The sequence below is a fragment of the Brassica rapa genome, chromosome A05, assembly GCF_000309985.2.
Source record: "Brassica rapa cultivar Chiifu-401-42 chromosome A05, CAAS_Brap_v3.01, whole genome shotgun sequence".
Taxonomy (NCBI): domain Eukaryota; kingdom Viridiplantae; phylum Streptophyta; class Magnoliopsida; order Brassicales; family Brassicaceae; genus Brassica; species Brassica rapa.
This window is the reverse complement of record NC_024799.2, coordinates 11,458,200-11,478,249: the sequence shown is the minus strand read 5'-3', so window position 1 is coordinate 11,478,249 and position 20,050 is coordinate 11,458,200. Positions and strand designations below refer to the sequence as shown.

General features: G+C 34.8%; 4 protein-coding genes across 5 annotated transcripts; 2 read left to right on the top strand and 2 right to left on the bottom strand.

The window, feature by feature from the left end:
* The first annotated feature begins 988 nt into the window (after positions 1–988).
* LOC103868635 lies at positions 989–3,651 on the top strand. Its single transcript, XM_009146717.1, has 2 exons — positions 989–1,128; positions 2,490–3,651. Exons 1-2 carry the CDS (start codon positions 989–991, stop codon positions 3,649–3,651), a joined length of 1,302 nt encoding a protein of 433 aa, XP_009144965.1.
* A 2,736-nt stretch (positions 3,652–6,387) lies between these two features.
* LOC103868580 (pentatricopeptide repeat-containing protein At2g22410, mitochondrial) lies at positions 6,388–9,959 on the top strand. 2 transcript variants are annotated; one of them, XM_009146669.3, is made up of 2 exons: positions 6,388–9,325; positions 9,585–9,959. In XM_009146669.3, the coding sequence occupies exons 1-2, from the start codon at positions 7,373–7,375 to the stop codon at positions 9,624–9,626; spliced, it is 1,995 nt and encodes a 664-aa protein (XP_009144917.1). In that variant the 5' UTR covers positions 6,388–7,372; the 3' UTR covers positions 9,627–9,959. The 2 variants fall into 2 exon arrangements, with proteins under 2 accessions (XP_009144917.1, XP_009144915.1); XM_009146667.3 differs by having other exon boundaries at positions 6,396–9,503.
* A 3,794-nt stretch (positions 9,960–13,753) lies between these two features.
* On the bottom strand, positions 13,754–16,022 carry LOC103868578 (1-acyl-sn-glycerol-3-phosphate acyltransferase 3). The gene is made up of 11 exons (XM_009146664.3): positions 15,786–16,022; positions 15,569–15,691; positions 15,460–15,499; positions 15,300–15,373; positions 15,154–15,213; positions 14,997–15,074; positions 14,757–14,915; positions 14,567–14,692; positions 14,380–14,472; positions 14,222–14,308; positions 13,754–14,140 (listed from the first exon to the last, which is right to left on the bottom strand). Exons 1-11 carry the CDS (start codon positions 15,864–15,866, stop codon positions 13,931–13,933), a joined length of 1,131 nt encoding a protein of 376 aa, XP_009144912.1. The 5' UTR covers positions 15,867–16,022; the 3' UTR covers positions 13,754–13,930.
* Positions 16,001–18,441, bottom strand: LOC103868579 (tRNA-specific 2-thiouridylase MnmA). The gene is made up of 9 exons (XM_009146666.3): positions 18,085–18,441; positions 17,934–18,008; positions 17,804–17,857; positions 17,665–17,743; positions 17,447–17,574; positions 17,241–17,324; positions 17,038–17,121; positions 16,645–16,947; positions 16,001–16,579 (listed from the first exon to the last, which is right to left on the bottom strand). Exons 1-9 carry the CDS (start codon positions 18,409–18,411, stop codon positions 16,283–16,285), a joined length of 1,431 nt encoding a protein of 476 aa, XP_009144914.1. The 5' UTR covers positions 18,412–18,441; the 3' UTR covers positions 16,001–16,282.
* Positions 18,442–20,050: the final 1,609 nt, after the last annotated feature.

The window sequence follows — 20,050 nt, the reverse complement described above, 5'->3', positions numbered from 1 at the left end:
TGAAAGTAAGAGGAGGAGGAACATATGGACTGAAGCTCGCAACTGTCGGAGCAGCCAAGCTACAAACAAGTGGACAAGAATATGAGTCACTTGCTATTGGAGTCAAAGACATAGCTCTCCTGGTAACTGAAGAGGCGCCTGAAAGTGAAGATGTGGGAGCCGGAGTGGAAGATGACAGAGATGTTGACGACGAGCGTGAACTACACAGTGAAGAGGCACCTTAAATTGATGATCAAAATACTGTCAAAATTTCAGATATATTTGTACTTGATTTTTACAGAACATCATGTAGAAAAGATATAATTAAAGTTATGATTTGTCTGCCCTGTATTCCACAAAGACAAACGAAAGCAATTATGGAAGTTTCGTTTGTTGTCACTGGTTCTTGTTTTGTTTTTGGTGTTTGGCAGCTTGAAGATCTTTGTACCAGCCACGGTACTAGCGCTTGTTGTTATTGTTCCAAGGAACGTACCAAGTGGAACACTTTTCTTCATGAAGAAGGAACTCTTGGTCATCAACATCGATAATAAGCTCCCTATAGTCCATATCTAATGTTTAGTCTAAATCCTCAAAGTCTGCTAAGTTTTGAATTAAAAAAAATGAATCTTTATTCTTTAGTAATGATGGTTAGTGATTTCCACTGGCCAAGATTAACATTTTTATGTGTGCGTGTGTGTTTAGGTTCTTCCACATTGGAGTAGAGAACCTTTTCACTCTGTGGGTATAAACGTTTAATTATCAAAGATACAAAATGCAGACAAAAGAAATAGAGCAAAACTTATCGTTTATCTTAACAGTGTGATTACACACGTTTAATTAACAGTATTTTTTTTTTTTTTGACGACGCCCATTTGAATTGGTAGTCGGGTCTGAGTCGTTCCGAAAAGACGCTCTGTCCGGCTGGGTCTGATCTATATCGGAAAAAAGAGTACCGCTACATCTCGCCTCCTTAGCGAGAGAATCTGCATGCAAATTCCTAGTCCTGGGTATGCGGGTGATGCCAAGCTCCGAGAAACCGTCTCTAAGAAGAAGAGACGAGTTCGGAGGCAAAGGCCGGCCAGTCGGTAGGGTTTGCAATCATGTCCACCAGGTCGGAGCAATCCGTCTCCATTTGAACCACGGTGCAATGTAACTCACATAAACAAGACATCGCCCATATGAGTTTTTAATTAACAGTGTTTAAAGTTTCTGTTAATTATTTAACGGCGTGTCAAAGATGGTCCGGTCAACACAAATTTGTGATTTAAAAGAAAGGTCAACTAAAACTTTGGGGGGTTATTGGTTAAAGAATTTTAAAAGAATTATAAAATTTTGAAAATTAATTGTTATTGGTTTTTGGATTTATAAACTCTTACCAAAATCCATTGTTATTGGTTTGAAGACTTTTAAATTTCATTCAAATATTTTGTTATTCAAAAAGTCTAGGTATTATTGATTTTGTAAATCTATTAAATTCTCTTGTTATTGGGAGTAGGCCTAGGCACGGATCGGATATCCGGGTTTTTGAAGGTATTTATGATTTCCTTCGTATGTCATGGATATCTAATTTTTCGATTTGCTTTTCTTCGGAAAAATACGGATATTCGGAAAAATGGATATCCAGAAAATAAATAGATATTTGCGGATATTTACGAATATTTACGAATACTTACGGATATCTCATATGTTTTGATTAATACAAATAATCTTAAAGTTTTGATACAAATTTGTTTTGTAAAATATTTTTTTCCATGATATATATGATAAAAATTAAAAAAGTAGAGAATCTACATATTTTGTAATTTTTTTAATTTAGTTAACAATTATAATAACACAAAACTTAAGAAAAAAATTATAATTGTCATCAATGTGTTCTCTTCCTTTTATGTAATACTTTTATATAAGTAATAATGTGAATAGACTTTATCAAATCATATGTTAGAATAATAATTATATAATTTTATACATTAAAAACTTTAAATATAATTAAGATATATATGTATTTATATATTGACGGATCGGATCGGATATCCGCTTCCCAAAATTTAAATATTTATGATTTGCTTCGATTTTAACGGATATTTTTTTTAGTATTTGCTTTGCTTCGAAAGTTTGCGGATATCCAGAAATTTTGGATCGAATCGAAACGAATAACGAATTGAATCAAATTTAACGGATAAAATGTCCAGCCCTAATTAGAAGTTCAATTTTTTTATATTTTTACTCATCATTAGTGATCTCTTTCATAGCATCCCAAACATTGTTTTTCTTTTTTTTTTCCAGCTTCATGTTGCTCCGCTTCCAGTCTAAGTTTCTCCTCTCTTTTTTCAGCTTCTTTTTGTTGTCTCTCGTCTCTTTGTTGTATGATACTAAGGATCTTATTGCTCACAGTGCCATGGAATCATTGTTATCATTCTGTAGCTCCTCTAAATTGTAGCACGCTTCAGTTCTGGATCTCTTTCTTGGGATCAGTTTTTCTGCCTGACCTTTCATATTTTGTTTTAAAACAGAAGCCAAATCAATAACATCGCTGCCTTCCTATGGACTGGTCCAGTGCTCAAGTCGTCTAATGCTAAGGTAGCTTGGAAGGAGGTAAGCTGTCTGAAGTGTGAAGGAGGCTTAGGGATACGAGACTTGAGAGAAGTGAATAAGGTCTATGGTCTTAAGTTGATATGGAGAATGCTTTCGGGGGACTCTTTATGGGGCAAGTGGATCCATGCTAATCTACTGAAAGGGAAGAATTTTTGGGTTGTGAAGTCTAATACGCAAGTGGGGTCGTGGATGTGGCGGAAAATGTTGAAACTAAGAGAAGTGGCTAAACTGTTCTATAAGAAGGAGCTCGGAAATGGAAGACACACCTCCTTTTGGTATGATCACTGGTCTGAGAAAGGGGTTCTTCATGACTTGTTAGGAGATAGAGGAGTTATTGATCTGGGTGTAGGGAAAGACGAGTCTGTGGAGGATGCTCTGATGAGTAGTAGGAGAAGAAGAAGACTTCGCGTTAGTATCCTCAATGATCTTGAGGAAGAGATGAGAATCACCAGGAGCAGGCTTGATCCAGAAGTAAAAGATGTAAGTTTTTGGAAAGGGAAATCGGCTTACAAGCAGAAGTTTTCTACTCAAGAAACTTGGAAGCAGGTGAGAGTTGGAAGTCCTCTCTGTTTTTTGGCCAGAGGAGTGTGGTTCTCCCATGCCACTCCTAAATTTGCGTTCATGGCGTGGTTGGCTTCAAGGAACAGACTATCTACAATGGATAAAGTGGTAAAATGGAGTCATGGTATTGATACCTCTTGTGTTCTCTGTAAAGCTGCGCATGAATCGAGAGATCATCTCTCATTTGAGTGTCAGTATACGGCTCAAGTTTGGGAGTTCATTGTGAAAGGGATCTTGGGTAGTTCGTATACGAATCAGTGGTCAGAGATTATGGATATCATAACAGATTCGTCAAGGGAAAGGAAGAGTTTTTTCTGTCTAAGATATTCTTTTCAAGCAGTACTTTATGGTGTGTGGAGAGAGAGAAATAATGTCAGGCACGGAGATAGAATGTTGCATGTTGCTGTTCTTCAAAGATTGCTTGACAAGAGTATTAGGAACAAGATTAGTGTTCTGCGGAAAAAGGGGATTAAAGGAATGGAGGTGATGATGCAATATTGGTTTCTTACTAGGATGTAAAGAGTTTTTCTTGAGTTTGATTCTTGAAATTAAACTGTAAGCACTATGTTGTAACAAGGCTGTTTTTTTTATGAATAAATTTAGTATTCATTCAAAAAAAAAAAATAACATCGCTGCTTTCACCAAACATCAAGTTTTCTTTCACTTGATTATCACCAACAAGATAAGTACTAGCATCAGTAGTATCACTTAGTCCAAGTGAATTGCCACCATTGGTAGTTGTACTATCAAAGATAATCTTCAAATCATCAAATTGTTCATGTGAGTCATAGCGCATAAACTGGTGGTTTGGATGTGCCTGTCATTTTCATAAACATACATAAGAAATACAAATATGAAAATTCATAGTATCAAAACTTTTATGTAAGAAAAAAAGAATACCTTCAAGTATCCTTGCCACACTTCTTCAGAAGCTGTAAACCTTTTTGTTTCGTCATCTCATCCAAATCTAGAGCTGTTACGTTGAAGATCGATATAACTATTGTATAGGTTTTTCAAAAACTTGATTCTGCTTGATAGTGCTTGTGGAACTTCTGGCATCCAACTCTTTCATTGAGGGTTGGTTGGTTGTATTTTATTTTCTACCGCTGCCTTGTTTATTATACCACTAAAATCACGCCATCCACGTTTGATTGCCTCCTCCACAAATAATTTAATAGTACTTTTGTTTCTTCCGGAGTCGACTATATTTTTTTTCTTTATCCCCCATTGATCTTATTCAAGAACTAACTATAGTTAGTATAAACAAAGAACAATCGTATAAAAAAGAAACAGTCATACACAAAAGTAAACATAATCTAGCAAAATCAAGTGACCAAAGTTATATAGAGAAGTCAAACATGAAACAATACATAGAATAATAATACACAAATCTATCGTATATGGTCAACAATGGTGGCTGGAAAACAATCATATTCTACTGAATATACAAAAAGTTATAAAATAATGGTGAAGAAGTGGATTACATGTATGTAGCTGAAAGAGAATATGTGTCATTGTGTCAATGAAGCGATGTTTATATATATGGGGTTTACGCCGAGATTTTTCTGGAAAATTTATGAAATGATTGGTATACGTTACCTTACGAGGGAGAATTTTTTTGAAAAAATATATCATGTAAATCCATAGTAATCGATAAAAATCTATAGAAATCAATACAAAATATTTGATAAGAATTAGAAAATATTTGTTGACTTTACTCAGTAGGGGTTATTAGTTGTTATATTTTAATGAATTTGAAAATCCGAACTAAATCTAGTGTTATTGATTCTGTGATTTTTAAATCTATATTAAAATCATGTATTATTATTTTAATGATTCATAAATTCTATATCAAATCAAATGTTATTCAATCGTACGAATTTACTAATATATTTGATTTTATAATGGATTTGAATGGATTTGTTTGGATACTTTAATTAAAAATACAAAGACTCAAATCCGAAAGAAAACTTTCGGATTTGTATATTTTACTTGAATTTTTAAATACTATATAGATTTCTAAATCAATCAAAATATATAAACCAATAACAGTCTTCTACAAATCTGTCGACTTTTAAAGTTTACGAACTTCTTCATTCCAATAACTCTTTTCAGTGTTTTAAGTTGTCTCAGAAAAAAATTATAATTTTAATAGCCACTAGCTTTTGATCTGCGCATGATGAATATTTTTTATAGAATAAATTGTTTATAAAAATTAAATAATAAAGATTTAAAATACATTTAACCATATTATATATTTGTTTTATATCACATGCTATATTGCATGGAAGCTTCATCAGACGCTTCGGAACCAGAATCGAAATAAAAACCTTGTGGAAGCTTACAAAAACTCGCTTCTAAAAATATTCTCTTTAAAAACACATTAGAAGCTTACGAATCCAATTCAGAATCACGCTTTTGTTCTTTAAAAAAGACACGATGCCATATATCAGTAAAAATATAAAATTATAGTTCTTAATTTATATAAATTCAAATTTTAATAGTATTGAATAGAGAGAATAGAAATATACATATATTAAAATTAATACTATAAATTATATTTATGCATTGAGGTTTTTATTAAAGATAAATCGTATATTCAAATATATTGTGTCAATTAATTATGAAGTATTAAAAATAATAATTATAATATTCTATTTTAAATTTAATTTATATGTATTTTTATAGTTTTAATCTGAAATCATTTCAAAATTATAATAAATGAATAAATGCTTCATTTTAAATTTAAATCATATAAACTTTAGTCTTAATTTTTTTTAAAATTCTTATATATTAATATATACAGTATAACCTCTTTAAATTAATACTCTATAAATTAATATACACTAAAAATATCTATAAAATAATATAATTTTATAGTTCCAAACTGAGTTTTTGGTTCAATTAATATATCGATAAATTAATAACTCTATAAATTAATAAAAAAATATAGTTTTGGTGTAGTCCCAACATTATTAATTTATAGAGGTTTCACTGTATATATATATATATATATATGAGAAAAAGACCAAAATAGCACTAAATCAAGTTTTTGTTCCCAAACTAGCACTCAAGGCCAAAAATCACAAAAATAGCACTCAAGGGGTGGGGTTTAGAGTTTAGAATTTAGGGTTTAGGGTTTAGAGTTTAGTTTTTAGGGTTTAGAGTTGAGAAGTGAGGTTTTGTGGATAAGATTTCAAATTTTGAAAAATAAAAAAATTTAAATTTTTTAAAAGATAAAATGCTATTTTGGTCATTTTAGTTTTTGAGTGCTGTTTTTGTGATATAAACTTAGAAATGTGCTATTTTGGAGATTTGCCCTATATATATATATGTATATATGGATATACACTTCCAACACATACCTACTTCTCTTTTTTTTAATCTCGCTCTTGCGTTTATATACGCTTCGGCTTCTACGTACCCGCTTTCGTTTCCATCTTAGATAGATCACATAGATCACATGTCCGCATAAGTTTTTTGGTTTTTGATAATATTATTTTTCTGATATTTACAAATATATTTCAAAACACAAAAAATATATCGTTTCAGGTGTGATACTTTAGTATATTATTCAGACCATATTTTTATTATTGTATTGTGCTATATACTTTAGTATTTTTAAAAAAAAAATCTAACTATGTATTAATATACGGTGTGAACATAATTTGTTAATAAAAATACTATATTGAAAATTATATATATATATACATATATGTATTTTATATCATATAAATACAGAATGTTGATTTTCATATTCAACTAAGAAACAAAAAAATGTTAAGAAATGGTTAAGTACAGAATGTGAACGACATCATCTCATCTTGGTCTAAATTAAATTACATGTTTTCTCAAACCAATGATTTGACGTTTTAGTTTGTAATGGTTTAGGTTCGTTATAAGACAATTGGATAAAGATTATTCAGTTTGATTTTGAATAAATATAAGTTCTGATTATGATCTGGGCCATCATGATTAATAAGCCCAAAACATTATAATTCCAGTTGCAAACCAGCCAACTATTGGGCTATACAGATCGTGATTGTCTTCTTTTATGCTAAACGACGTAGTATAAATATAAATCCAGTGGCATAAGTTTGTAATTATTGAGGAAAACTCAGGTTATTCTTTATGACCATTTTCCCACAAAACTACCGGCAAAGTATATCATATATCTCAAAAAGCCCTAGCTCACTGGGCCTGAAGCCCAATTATATGTCCTCTCCGAGGAGAGAAGAAGATGACGTCTTTCTCTCTCCTGGCGACCTCCTTCGCCGACGACAATCAGCGGCGGCCAATGAACATTTCGAACGTGAGCAAATCCAAGCTTCTTCTCCCTCTGATACCCAAACTAAACCGCTCATTGTACACTCACTCTCATCGTCGAACTCGCTCCCTTCCTCATCACAAAGACAAACCCACCAACCATAACTCCACACACCGTCTCGTTCCCCACAACCCTTTTCTCTCATTACTCCAAAAATGCGAATCCTTGCCCCACTTGAAGCAGATTCAAGCTCAGATGACAATCACCGCCTCGATTCTCGACCCGTCCGACTCAAGCCGACTAATCAACTTCTGCACCTTATCGAAATCTCGCAACCTCGATTACTGCGTGAAGCTTCTGAGAGGACTCGACAACCCTAACGCGTTCTCATGGAACGTCACGATCAAAGGATTCTCCGAGAGCCCGAACCCTAAAGACGCGGTTTTGATCTACAAGGAGATGCTTAGAGACGGTGGCGAGTCACGACCTGATCATTTTACTTACCCTGTTTTGTTCAAGGTTTGTGCTGATCTCGAGTTGAGTAGATTAGGTCTTATGATTCTTGGGCATGTTCTCAAGTTGGGATTGGAGTTGGTCTCTCATGTGCATAACGCTTCGATTCATATGCTTGCTTGTTTTGGTGAGATGGGGAATGCGCGGAAGGTGTTCGATGAAAGTCCTGTCAGAGATGTGGTTTCTTGGAACTCGTTGATTAATGGGTATAAGAAGATGGGTCAGGCTGAGAAGGCGATAGAGGTTTATAAGGAGATGGAATCTGAAGGGATTGACGCTGATTATGTGACGATGATCGCGTTAGTTTCATCCTGTGCTATGCTGGGAAGTTTGAAGCTTGGGAGAGAGTTTTATGGATACATAATAGATAATGGAGTTCGAATGACTCTTCCTCTTGCTAATACTCTCATTGATATGTTCTCAAAATGCGGAGATGTTCACGAGGCAAGGATGATATTTGATAGAATGGAGAAGAGAACGATCGTGTCGTGGACTACGATGATTTCAGGGTATGCTAGAAGTGGTTTGCTTGATGATGCTAGGAAGCTTTTCGATGAGATGGACGAGAAAGATGTTGTGTTGTGGAATGCTATGATCGGTGGATTAGTCCATGCCAAGCGTGCTCAAGATGCTTTGGCGTTGTTCCAGGAGATGCAGACGAGCAGCACAAAGCCTGATGAAATCACCATGATTCATTGCCTCTCTGCGTGTTCTCAGCTTGGTGCTCTTGATGTAGGGGTTTGGATCCATCGATACATCGAGAAACATAATCTCAGTCTCAATGTTGCGCTAGGGACTTCGTTGATCGACATGTATGCCAAATGTGGTAACATCTCAGAAGCTCGCAGTGTTTTCCATGGAATGAAAACAAGAAACTCACTTACGTACACATCTATTATCGGTGGCTTGGCTCTTCACGGAGATGCATCCGCTGCTATATCATACTTTAATGAAATGATTGATGCAGGGATAGCGCCAGATGAGATAACTTTCATAGGTTTATTATCAGCTTGTTGCCACGCAGGAATGATCCAAGCCGGCCGGGATTATTTCTCTCAGATGAAGTCTAGGTTCAACTTAAATCCTCAATTGAAACACTACTCTGTTATGGTAGACCTTCTAGGAAAAGCTGGGCTACTAGAAGAAGCAGAGAAGCTCATGGAAACTATGCCAATGGAGGCAGATGCTGCGGTCTGGGGAGCTTTATTTTTTGGTTGCAAGATGCATCGTAATGTTGTATTGGGAGAGAAAGCGGCTAAGAAGCTTTTAGAACTTGATCCTGGTGATAGTGGAATCTATGTGTTGTTGGATAAAATGTATGGAGAGGCTAATATGTGGGAAGATGCAAAGAAAGCGAGGAGGATGATGAATGAGAGAGGCGTAGAGAAGACTCCAGGTTTCAGTTCTATTAAGGTTAATGGAGTTTACTTTGAGTTCATCGTTAGGGATAAATCGAGACCAGAGTCTGAGAAGATATATGATTGTTTAAATTGTCTTGGAAGACATATGGGGAGCTCGGAAGTTCCGGAAATGAGATTACTTTGAATGTAACAGCTAACAGCTTCTGTTGTGTCTTCATGTCTGATCAAATGTGTGCTAAAAGCTCCTATGTGACATTATACATAATACACATGTGGGTTTATTCATTTTTTTTTTTTTTTTTTTGTCACAGCATGTGGGTTTATTCATTGTTCCAAGGAAAAAGGCGACGTGAAGTCTGTTTGGAGGAGAGACTTCTAATAGAGTTTTTTGGGAGGCCCTTTCATTGAGAGGATTGAATCAGAAATCGCATTGGTAAAGTTGCAATCACCGATAAAAAGACAAAGAAACAGGTGATCTTCACCATGGAGAGCCATTGAAATGTGGAGGGTAGATAACATATTGATATGTAACCTAATCAACTTACAGATATATTAATATGTTTACAATTTTTTATTTACGGTTAAAAATAAGATTAGAGAATGACTTGCTCACTTTAAAGTTGCAAGTGCTAACATATGTTATAGGCATTTATTTTTCTACCGATACATAATTTGGTATGAAAACATATCCTCATAGTCGCTCTTCAGTCTTAGACCACCTGAATCTTTTCTAGATAGCCTCCCGGAAGCACCTAGAGCAGCCATCAGATAAATCATGTATTGCTCAAGAGGGTGGAAACGCCCTGCCAACCTCTCTGAGACCTGACCTGATTATCCCTGTCTGATGGGTCTACGTCCATCCCTGAATGTCTTTAGATATTGTTCACCAGGGAGGCCTGCCAACCCATATGCCCATGAGTGCAGGATTCTTCGGAAAAACGCGGGCTTATTCAGACATGGGAATTTTTGGTTGGAGAAATAAGTATTTTGTAAATCCTATTAAATTTATGTTCATTTTTTTGGATAATTTTCTCAAATAGTTTTTTTTTTAAAAATTTATGTCACAAAAATAACATTTAAGAAAGAAAATGATAAAATAGTCCTTTTTATTTTGAAAATTTCAATATTTATTTTTTATTTTTTATAAATTTCAAAATCATATCCTCAAAACTCCACCCCTTAACTCTGAACTCTAAATCTAGAATAGTTAACCTTAGGTATAAATGTATTTTTATCTTCTAATAAAACTTCCTTGAAAATTATTTTTGTGAAAATAAACTAAAAATAGCTATCCTAATGAAATTGTTTCTTATCCAAACAACGTATTTGGATGCAAACATTCAGATGTTCGTTTGGAAACTATTGCATCAACATGTAGATGTTTGATCTAGATGCAAAATCAATAATTTCTAGATATTTGAGAAAAAAATAGAGTTTGGATGTAACATTTGAATTTCAAAATCCAAAAGATCTAAAATTCTTCAATACAAATATAAAACTTAATTAAATAAGTTATTGTAATTATGAAATATTATTTTTAATTGGAAAATCATGTTTTCTGTTTAAACTGTAAGAATGAGTTTTTTCACCAAAACCGCAAAATCATATTTTCTGTCAAAACTGTAAAATCGTATTTCCCACCATAAATGTGAAATCATGTTTTCTACCAAAACCGTAAATTCGTATTTTTCATCCAAAATTGTTAACTTACGTTTTTCACCAAAATCACATTTTTCCTCCAAAATATTTTCATAATGTTTTGTTTTTCAAGATATATGAATGTGAAATCAAACACATAAACAATGAAAGCTAACAAGGCTTCAATATTTTTTTCGTCTTTTTATTTGTTATATCTAAATACGATTTAAATTGGTTAAGTTCTCTGCCACAATTGTTACGCCTTTGACAAATTGGTTTCCCGAATGGAATTGCATGGACAAATGATAGAAACGTAATATTGATATAAATTGTTTTTAAGGGGGTTTCAACATTGTTTTAACTTCTAATTAGAGTCTCTTATCGAGTTTTCAAATTGATTTGGGTGGTTTTAGTGTTTTGGAAATATTTGAGGTATAACTTTGGAATATAGGCAGAAAGGAATGAGAATGGAACTAAAACACACAAAAAACCATTGTTGGAGTCGAGAGCCAATCAACTAGCCAGTGCAACCAGTCATATACACCACTTCACATACCTGGCTGAAGGTTTGCATATTTCCAACCGGACAAAGTAACCTGTCCAGACACCAATTTCCAGACCTGGTTGAACGTTTGCAGGGTTTCAACCAGTCAGAGAAACCAGTTCAAACCACCTTCATGCGACCGGTTGTAAAAAAACTGATGGTCCAATTCAGTTTTTTCAACAAAAATGACCTAAGACATTAAAAACCCCTATTTTTAGTCATCTTGGAGACTACTATTTATGTTACGTTTCTAAGTAGCATGTTTAGACAACCTAAGAGTTTTGGAGACACGATTCCCTACTATGTTTCTAGAGAAGCTTTTTGAACCTCTTTTTATTGATTTATGTTGCTAATTTAGTGATTTCATGCGCTTCAATCTTTATGTTTAAGTAGATGTCAAGTTAGATTTAGGGTTTAAAGGAATTCATGGATTGATGATTATTATTTGTTAGAATAGGGAATTATCTATGGGTTTCTTCATATAATTTGTTTTTAATGCTCAATTGAATTGATCACCTAGTTTATGATATTAAGATGTTTAATGCATCGAAATTGTTCGATCAAATGTATGCATGAACCTAGTATAAGCGAAATATTATTAACCAATGGAAGTTGATGTTAGGGAATTTCATGAACCTATCAAACTTGTTCTTATTGTATGCTTAGATTCTGAAATTCAACAGAAGTTAGTCTTTAGGATTCTAATACATAAGGTTTAGTACTGCAGAAGTAAGCTAGTCTAATTAAGATATTTGAGTTCTAGAACATTTCTTAATACATTCATTATTGAGAATCATCTGTCAATTTGTGTTTCTTGTGAATTGCCTGAAAACCTAGAGATTTTAATCCATTCGTTATGTGGTCTTTACATTCCCTCTGCAATTTACAACAGAACCCTTTTTGATTCTAGCTTAACTCTACCCTCGAAAAGTCATAATATAACTTAAATTTTGGTGGATTGTATCTTTAAGTATTACATCTTACTATTGTGTACTTGCGGCCTTTAGTTAGTGATTAAAACTATACTATGATATTTTCACTGATTGTAGGTAATTATGATTCCATTACAAACGGAAACCGCTCTTCTTCTATCTCTAGTCTATTTCCTTGATTGCAACTTAGTTGATTGTAACTTAGTTGATTTCATTGTAGTCAATTATGATTCCATTACAAAATGAAAAACGCTCCACATCGTTTTCTATTTCATTGACTGTAACTTAGTTGGAAACCGTAGTCTCTCTTCTATCTGCGGCAGCCGCCGTCTCCTGCGCCCGGTCGCTGGGAACCAGCCGTTTCTTCTTCTCCATTCTTCTCTTGTATTTTGCTCCTCTCTGTTATCCTCTTGTATTATTTTAATGTATTTTGTGGTCATGTTAGTTGAGTTTGGTTCTTCTTGGATCAGATCTGGTAGCTATTAGCAGATCTGGTGATTTTCGACTAGTTGAGTTTGTCTACTCGGGTTTTTATATGGATTCTGATCCGAGTTTTTGATTTGTTGGCTCCTGGTGGAGTGACGGTCGTAAGTTCTGGATCCTTGTGAAGCGACGGTTTTTGTGTTTTGTTGATTTGCTTAACTTCCTCGACGGTTCGGTGGCAGGTTGTCCCCCCTCCCCCTTTGTTTAATAAGTTAATGGTCATTGTTAGACTATCATAGGTCATAATTGGTGGAAATTTATCTTATAGAAACAGATCCCCAAAATCTGAGTTCTTCTCAAGCTGTTACTATAGATAAAATAAGAGCGAGTTTCAAGGATCCGAGCTTATGTTTTAACAATTTGGTCCTAATTTTGAATCTTCCGTATTGATTGTAAATATGCGACATAACTTTGTCATCTTAATGGTCTCCTTCTTTCATGTTCATGATGCTATCTTGTATCCATTGCATTACTCTCACATGCAAAATAGAAAGAAATAGAGATGAAGCGATAAGAAGAGGTCACAGTCCTTCTTGGCTCGTCATGTTCTCCTTGACTGCAACAAATACTCAATCAGGAGGATGCTCAGTAATGCTTACGCCTTGAGAATTAGTAGAAAAACTAGTTTGTTGGTTGGTAGTAGCTCAACCTTTGACGGGTTCTATTATATATTCTTTTGAGCTCTTTATGTTATCTACTGGTGATTTCTTTTAAATTGATTTAGTTTTTTAAAAAGTTTGTTATTTAAACTTTGCTTTTTATGATTTGAAACTAAATAGTATTAAAAAGAACAAAAAACCGCTCCTTTCTGATAACAGCAAAGTACATGCAAAGATTTTAGTCACATATTTTAAAATGAGAATGCTACTGTCAGGAGAAAAGATTAAATGAAAACATATAAAATGGTTGATATCCTATAAAAATAAAAAACAATTCATGTAATATATATATTGAATATATATAAGACTAATCATAAACAAATAGTAATTTTGGTTATATTCATACAGATATTAAACATGAGCAAATGAACACACTGGCTAGAACAGAAATTTCACTTCTCCTATGCAGAAATAAGCTGTTCTTGTAGAGGTCTCTTGGCAGGAGTTGAACGGTGTGACTCAGAAGATTGAATAAGTACTTGCATTGTTATTGTTGCAATTACCAAGATGACCACAAACAGACAAATGATCTCCCAAGAGGCCACCATAGAGAGCCATTGAAGCAGCTTGAAACCACCGTACATAAGAAGACATACCCAAACTATCACCACCTGTTTCCAACAATAACAACATGTTTCATGAGAGAAGTCAATATAATATCATTTAGCAGTAAGATTGGTCATGTTTCTTACGATCAGTGGTTTGATTGGCCGGTTGATTTGGTGAACATCCAAGTCGCTGAACACGTCTTTTGTGAAGTATGTCTCAAGTTGAGCATCCTGATTATTAAAAGTAAGCAATGTAGAGACAAATGAAGTTTTATTTCAATTCAAAAAGTTTGTTTGTGAACCTTGGTGATAAATAGATCTTGGCACCATTGAGCAATACCATCATCAGTTTCTGGCAAGTCACTCATCTTGTGACGTCTTAGCTGCAAATTCAACTTCAAGAAAGAAGAAACAAAAAGTTTCTGATAAGTGCTCAAACATTTTGTTTATGTGACTGAAAAGAAAAGACGCATTATTATCTGTTGTAACCTCAGATGATTGTCCGCTGAACATCCTAAGCAGAGTTGGTTTAGGCTGATTGTTACGAACGGTTAAGGTACAGTCATAAACCGCAGGGACAAATGACCTTATGTGAGACACCGCCGATACAAATCCCTGGTTTGGCATATCTTATGTAAGTCCAACCTAACAATAACCTGAAGAAGCAAGTGAAACTCACCTTTGTACGAGGAATCAAGACATTTCGGGGAGAGGGTAAGCTTCTGATAGAGGCGTATTCTTGAGCAGCTTCAAGCTTCTCTTGAGTGAAACGAGTTCCTTCAACGAATAGAGCCAACCAGAATGTCATAGGAAAGTCCTCAAACCGTTTAAAACCTGCCTGCAATAAGTAATAACAGAGACATGTTTCAAGAACATCAGAAAAGTATAGTCAAATCTAAGCTCACAGAGCAAAACTGACCGTGAGGGTCTTCTCATCTTTATCCCAGCTTCTTTCCAGGAAAATGTAATCGGAAAACCACATCGACCAACCTATGATCTGTTGAAAAACTTGTAATGATACACCACAGTACACCAAAAAACAAGAAGATTAGAAACAAAAACAAAAGAAGACTCACTGGAAGGTACTTGGCTTCTTTTTTCATGATAGCTAGAGAGCTTCCAAGACAACCTGCACGCTGTTGTATTTCATCAAATAATATTCAATCAGAAAAAACAAAATATTATCCCCCAAATTTAAACAAATCTTGTTTCAGACAAAGACCTGAGCCATGACCCATCCAATAAGCCAATCAATGTCACTTCTATGGTTAGATAAAACAAGTGCATGTTCTTTCCCTGGTAACGTTATATCAAGAACAAGAATCAATAGTTTCGAATACTTAAAAGACTTATGTCACGTAAACTCTTAGTTCATCCCTTACCAAGTAACTGTAGAGTCTCTGCGTCAGCGTATATATTTACCTGCAGCAACAACACAATATCACATATCAGACTGAACATTAAAAAAAGATTTCAATAGAAATCACAAACCTTTATACAAGCCCACCAATCAATCAGCCATATAAGCTGCAACCAAAGTAACTCCACAACGTTTTTGTTGATTCTTCTATATAAGCTTTTTGAGAATGGACGAACGATGATGAAGAACACGAGCTGGAAACAAACAAAAAACCATTAAAGAAGAGAAAATGTTTTAGCCATTTCTCTTCCATGAATAAAGACAAGGTTAAACAAAAAAGGGTATGACCTGAATGAGATTGACGATGAGGCCTGAGACCAAAAAAAGGACACCAACAGGGACAAAGACAAGAGCCGCAGGAATCGCCATGTCTGAAACAGAGACAAGGAACACAAAGTAACAGAAGAAGAACAAGAAGATAAAGATTGTTGGAGAAGAACACAAATCTTTTTTTTCCTTTTTTACTCAGATTCCGTTTGGAGAATTATAGAAATGAAAATTAAAGAACATCATTCATTGTAAGTTTTTTGGATGCAAGAGCGTTTTTCAAGCGTTATTTTTAGCCCTTTAAGCGTTTCTCTCTCTCTCTCTCTTAGTTGACAAACACATGGAGACATGTGCGCATGTAATCTCTTAAACAGAAACAAGAATAAATTACCATAGATTATGTATGCTACTCTTATCATTTCGATAGGTATGTTTTTTTCTTAAAATAGTATTAATTATCCCCTGATCTATGTTTTTTTCTTTCCAACTCTTCAAGTAGCTTCTCCAGACTAATACTACTACACTACTAACTCAGCCTCAGCAGATGTTGTAACTGGCATCGTCTTGATTTTAACAGGTTTCCCGAGTTTGGTTTTGTCTTCCAAAGCCGCGAGTTCAAGGGCTTTTGCACAGACAGGGAAACACTGATCATCCCATGACTCCAAGATCACGCCTGAGCCAATGCAAGTGGTTCCTTCATAGAAGGCTGCAAACTGTCCAGCAGCTAAACCTTGGTCGTCTTCATCTAGATGTACAACCGCAACATCTCCTTCCATTTCAAAGCTGCAGCTGTAGAAGCCAGGCCCATGCCGGACCTAATAAAAACTCAACTTATTCAGTGCCATGTAGCCATCGTCTGTCGAAAGCAATCGAACCATACCTTGCAACGGAGCTGGTTAACATTGCCTGAAGGTTTCCCGCTAAGCCATCTTAAAGAGCCAACACGGAAAACCCGCCTTCTCTTGTCCATCGAGTAGTAGTTTCTAGAGACAAACACGACATTGTTCTTGGTGTCCTTCTCAACAACATACCAGGGTCCACCGGGTAAACGCAAGCCTTGGCGTTGTCCAATTGTGTAAAACCAAAACCCCCGATGGTTACCGAGAAAAACTCCAGTTTCAGCTTCCAGTATAATCCCTTCCATCTCTCCTATGTGTCTTCCAACGAAATCACTGAACTTTATCTATTACAGCAAACCATACTCATCATATGTTTCAGACTTATACTTGAGTGTTTACTATCATAAACTAGATGAACAAACTAGAAAGTGTACCTTCCCAAGGAAACATATTCCTTGTGAATCCTTTCTATCTTTATTTGGCAAATCAAATTCTGTGGCAAGTTTGCGAACTTCTTCCTGGACATCAGAAAACAAACAAAAGGCTTTTTTTTTGTTTCATTTTATGTTTCGTAATGAAGCAGAGGCATGTGTACTAAAACATCTAAACCATTTCGCAAACATAGAACTACAACTACCTTCTTTACGCAGCCGAGTGGGAATAGCAGTCGCTTAAGCTGAGTTTGAGAGAGATGTGAGAGGAAGTAGGTTTGATCTTTCACCTTAAAAAAAAACAAAACAAAACAATGTACCTTTTAGAAGCGTAAGTAGGTAGAATGCAAACATTGAACACAACATGGGACATTCTCTCTAGTACAGCAAAAAACAAGACATGCTTTGGTACCATGTCTTGTGATAGTTCCAGAACAGATGATGAATCAGTTTGATCAGCAGGAGGATGGACAACTTTAGCATAATGGCCTGAAGCAATGTAGTCATATTCCATACCACTGATTGCATCCATGAATGCACCTGAAAAATATAAAGTCAATCAACAGCAGATTAGTCAAAAATAAATACTTGAACTGAAAGAAGCCATCTGTTTAACAAACTAGAGGTTACCAAACTTAATTCTAGTGTTGCATAGAACATCCGGATTAGGTGTGCGTCCACAACGGTACTCCTCTATAATGTATGAAACCTGATGAAACCCCAATCAGAAACCCCACAAACAAGAGAAGCATTTGAAAGAAGAACTTACAACTCTTTCCCAGTACTCATCTGTTAAATGCACAACCTCCAAAGGCACATCAACCTGGTGAATGGCACCCCAGTAAAACATCATCCTTTCATTGCTAAGTATATAAAAGCATGAACCTTTACGAACATACCTGCTCACAAACATGCTTTGCATATTTCAAATCGTCTTCCCAGGGACACTGGTTCCAGAAATTCTCAAAGCCTTCCTACAGAACATTAGAAAAAACATCACACAAAAAAAAAAGACAGAGAGAGGAGAGGCATTGAGATTATTAGGCACACCTGGAACCAGATTTTGAGATAGAAAGCTGTACAGGAGTGTCCAGCGGCGTGGAGGAGGCGGAGGGCGACGCTGCTATCGACGCCGCCGCTGAGGAGGACGGCCACACGAAGAGGCTTGTTAGGCATGGAGCAGGAGAGGTGGTGGTCACCGAGAAACGCATGGCGACTGTAGCTACGGCGGGAGAACAGGAGACGAGGAGAGGGGGAGACGCGAAAGTAGAGTGAGAGAGAAGAAGACGATAGGGGAGGGAGGCGAAACAGCGATGGTAAGGGCTTCACAACCGCTGACAACATCGGTGTTTGATCGATTCTGTAATTCTGTCTCATCCGCTCTATTTCGCAATGGTAGCTCCGGTTTGAGCGGTGCGGGACAAGTGGTTTAATTACGGTTTTAACAGTTATAAAAATGTATAGACATATGATATATATAAAGATTTTTGTTACCGTTAACTGTGGTCCGGAGCGGAGCGGTTCGTAACATTCGAAGTCTACATTTTATAAATTGAAATAATTAAGGGTATGAATGGTAAAAGCAGTTTAAGTGTTGCAGATCAAGATCAAGCAAGACAAGTACAGATCAAGCAGATAAAATAACTTATAATAAATTATAAATGGCAAAATCAGTTCAAAACTATAAATTATATATTAAAACAACAAAATTACACCAAAATATCAAAAAAATATCTCAAATAATGTAAAATCGACCGAAATATCTGTAGAATTTTTCATAAGATACTTGTACATCTTCTATTTTCATTCTAGTTGGTCGAGTTTTTCTTTGTAAAACCGGAAGATTACGCTAATACTACACTCTTGGTTAAACTTATCACCGCGAAACTTTCTACTAGTAGGTGTAGAATCTTTAAGACGGTAATTGGTCATAAAAATTAATTGATCGTACAACTCAATAAATACTCGTTCTCGGTTAAGAGTTCATTTAAAATAGTCTTTTCTCAATAGATTTAAATTTTTTTAATCATTTACCTATATATTAACTATATTAAAACATAAAAAATATTAATTACTTATACGTACCGACATTTATGTAGGAAGATTTATATCTTCTTCTTTAGGAAATGTTATGTTTTGTCGGCGATTGAACATCATGTTTATAATTTTAAGGCTCCGAGTGGTAACTGCGGTTTGAGCGGTACGGGACAAGCGGTTTAACAGCGGTGCGGTTTTAACAGTTATAAAAACGTATAGATATATAGTATATGTAAAGATTTTTGTTACTGTTAACTGTGGTGCGAGGTGAGGCGGTTCGTAAAATTCGAAGCCTAAAATGACAAAATAGTATTAATGTGAGCTATATAGTTTGAGTTAATCATCGTACATTATTTATAAAATCAGATTAATATATTTTAAATTAAGTGTTTGTATCAGTATTATTTATTGGCCAAAAAAAGAAAAAAAATCAGATCAACATCACCAAATGTTAGCGGTTGAGATCTGCATGCACATCTTCCACTTTTTCCACAAAAAGACAAAAATATTGAACTGTATGCAGATCTCCCGCTTGAACTGCTTTTTAAAACAGAAAAAGGTGAATGGTGATTTAATTATGGGAGAACTGCTTGTGCGGGAGATATGCTTTTGTCCCACCCTTCCATTCGAACACTAAGGATAATTCTCATAAATAGACTATTTTTAAGTTTTAATCACAAAAATAGACCACAAAAAGGAAAAAACCAAAAATGTTTCATTTAATAGGTAAAAAGACCTTAATACCCTAGATATATTAAAAATAAATAAAACAATTTTTTTTAATAGTTTTAGATTATATGTTTTCAAATTCAAACTTTTTTATAAAAAAGTTTTTAAAAAAATTGTTTTCAAAGTTTTTTTTCAAATTTTATTTTTGTAATTCGAAAATATTTTTTGAAACTATTTTAAAAAATTTTATTTTCAAATTTTAATTTTATTTTTTATTTTATAAAATTTTAAATCTCAATCTCAAATCCCC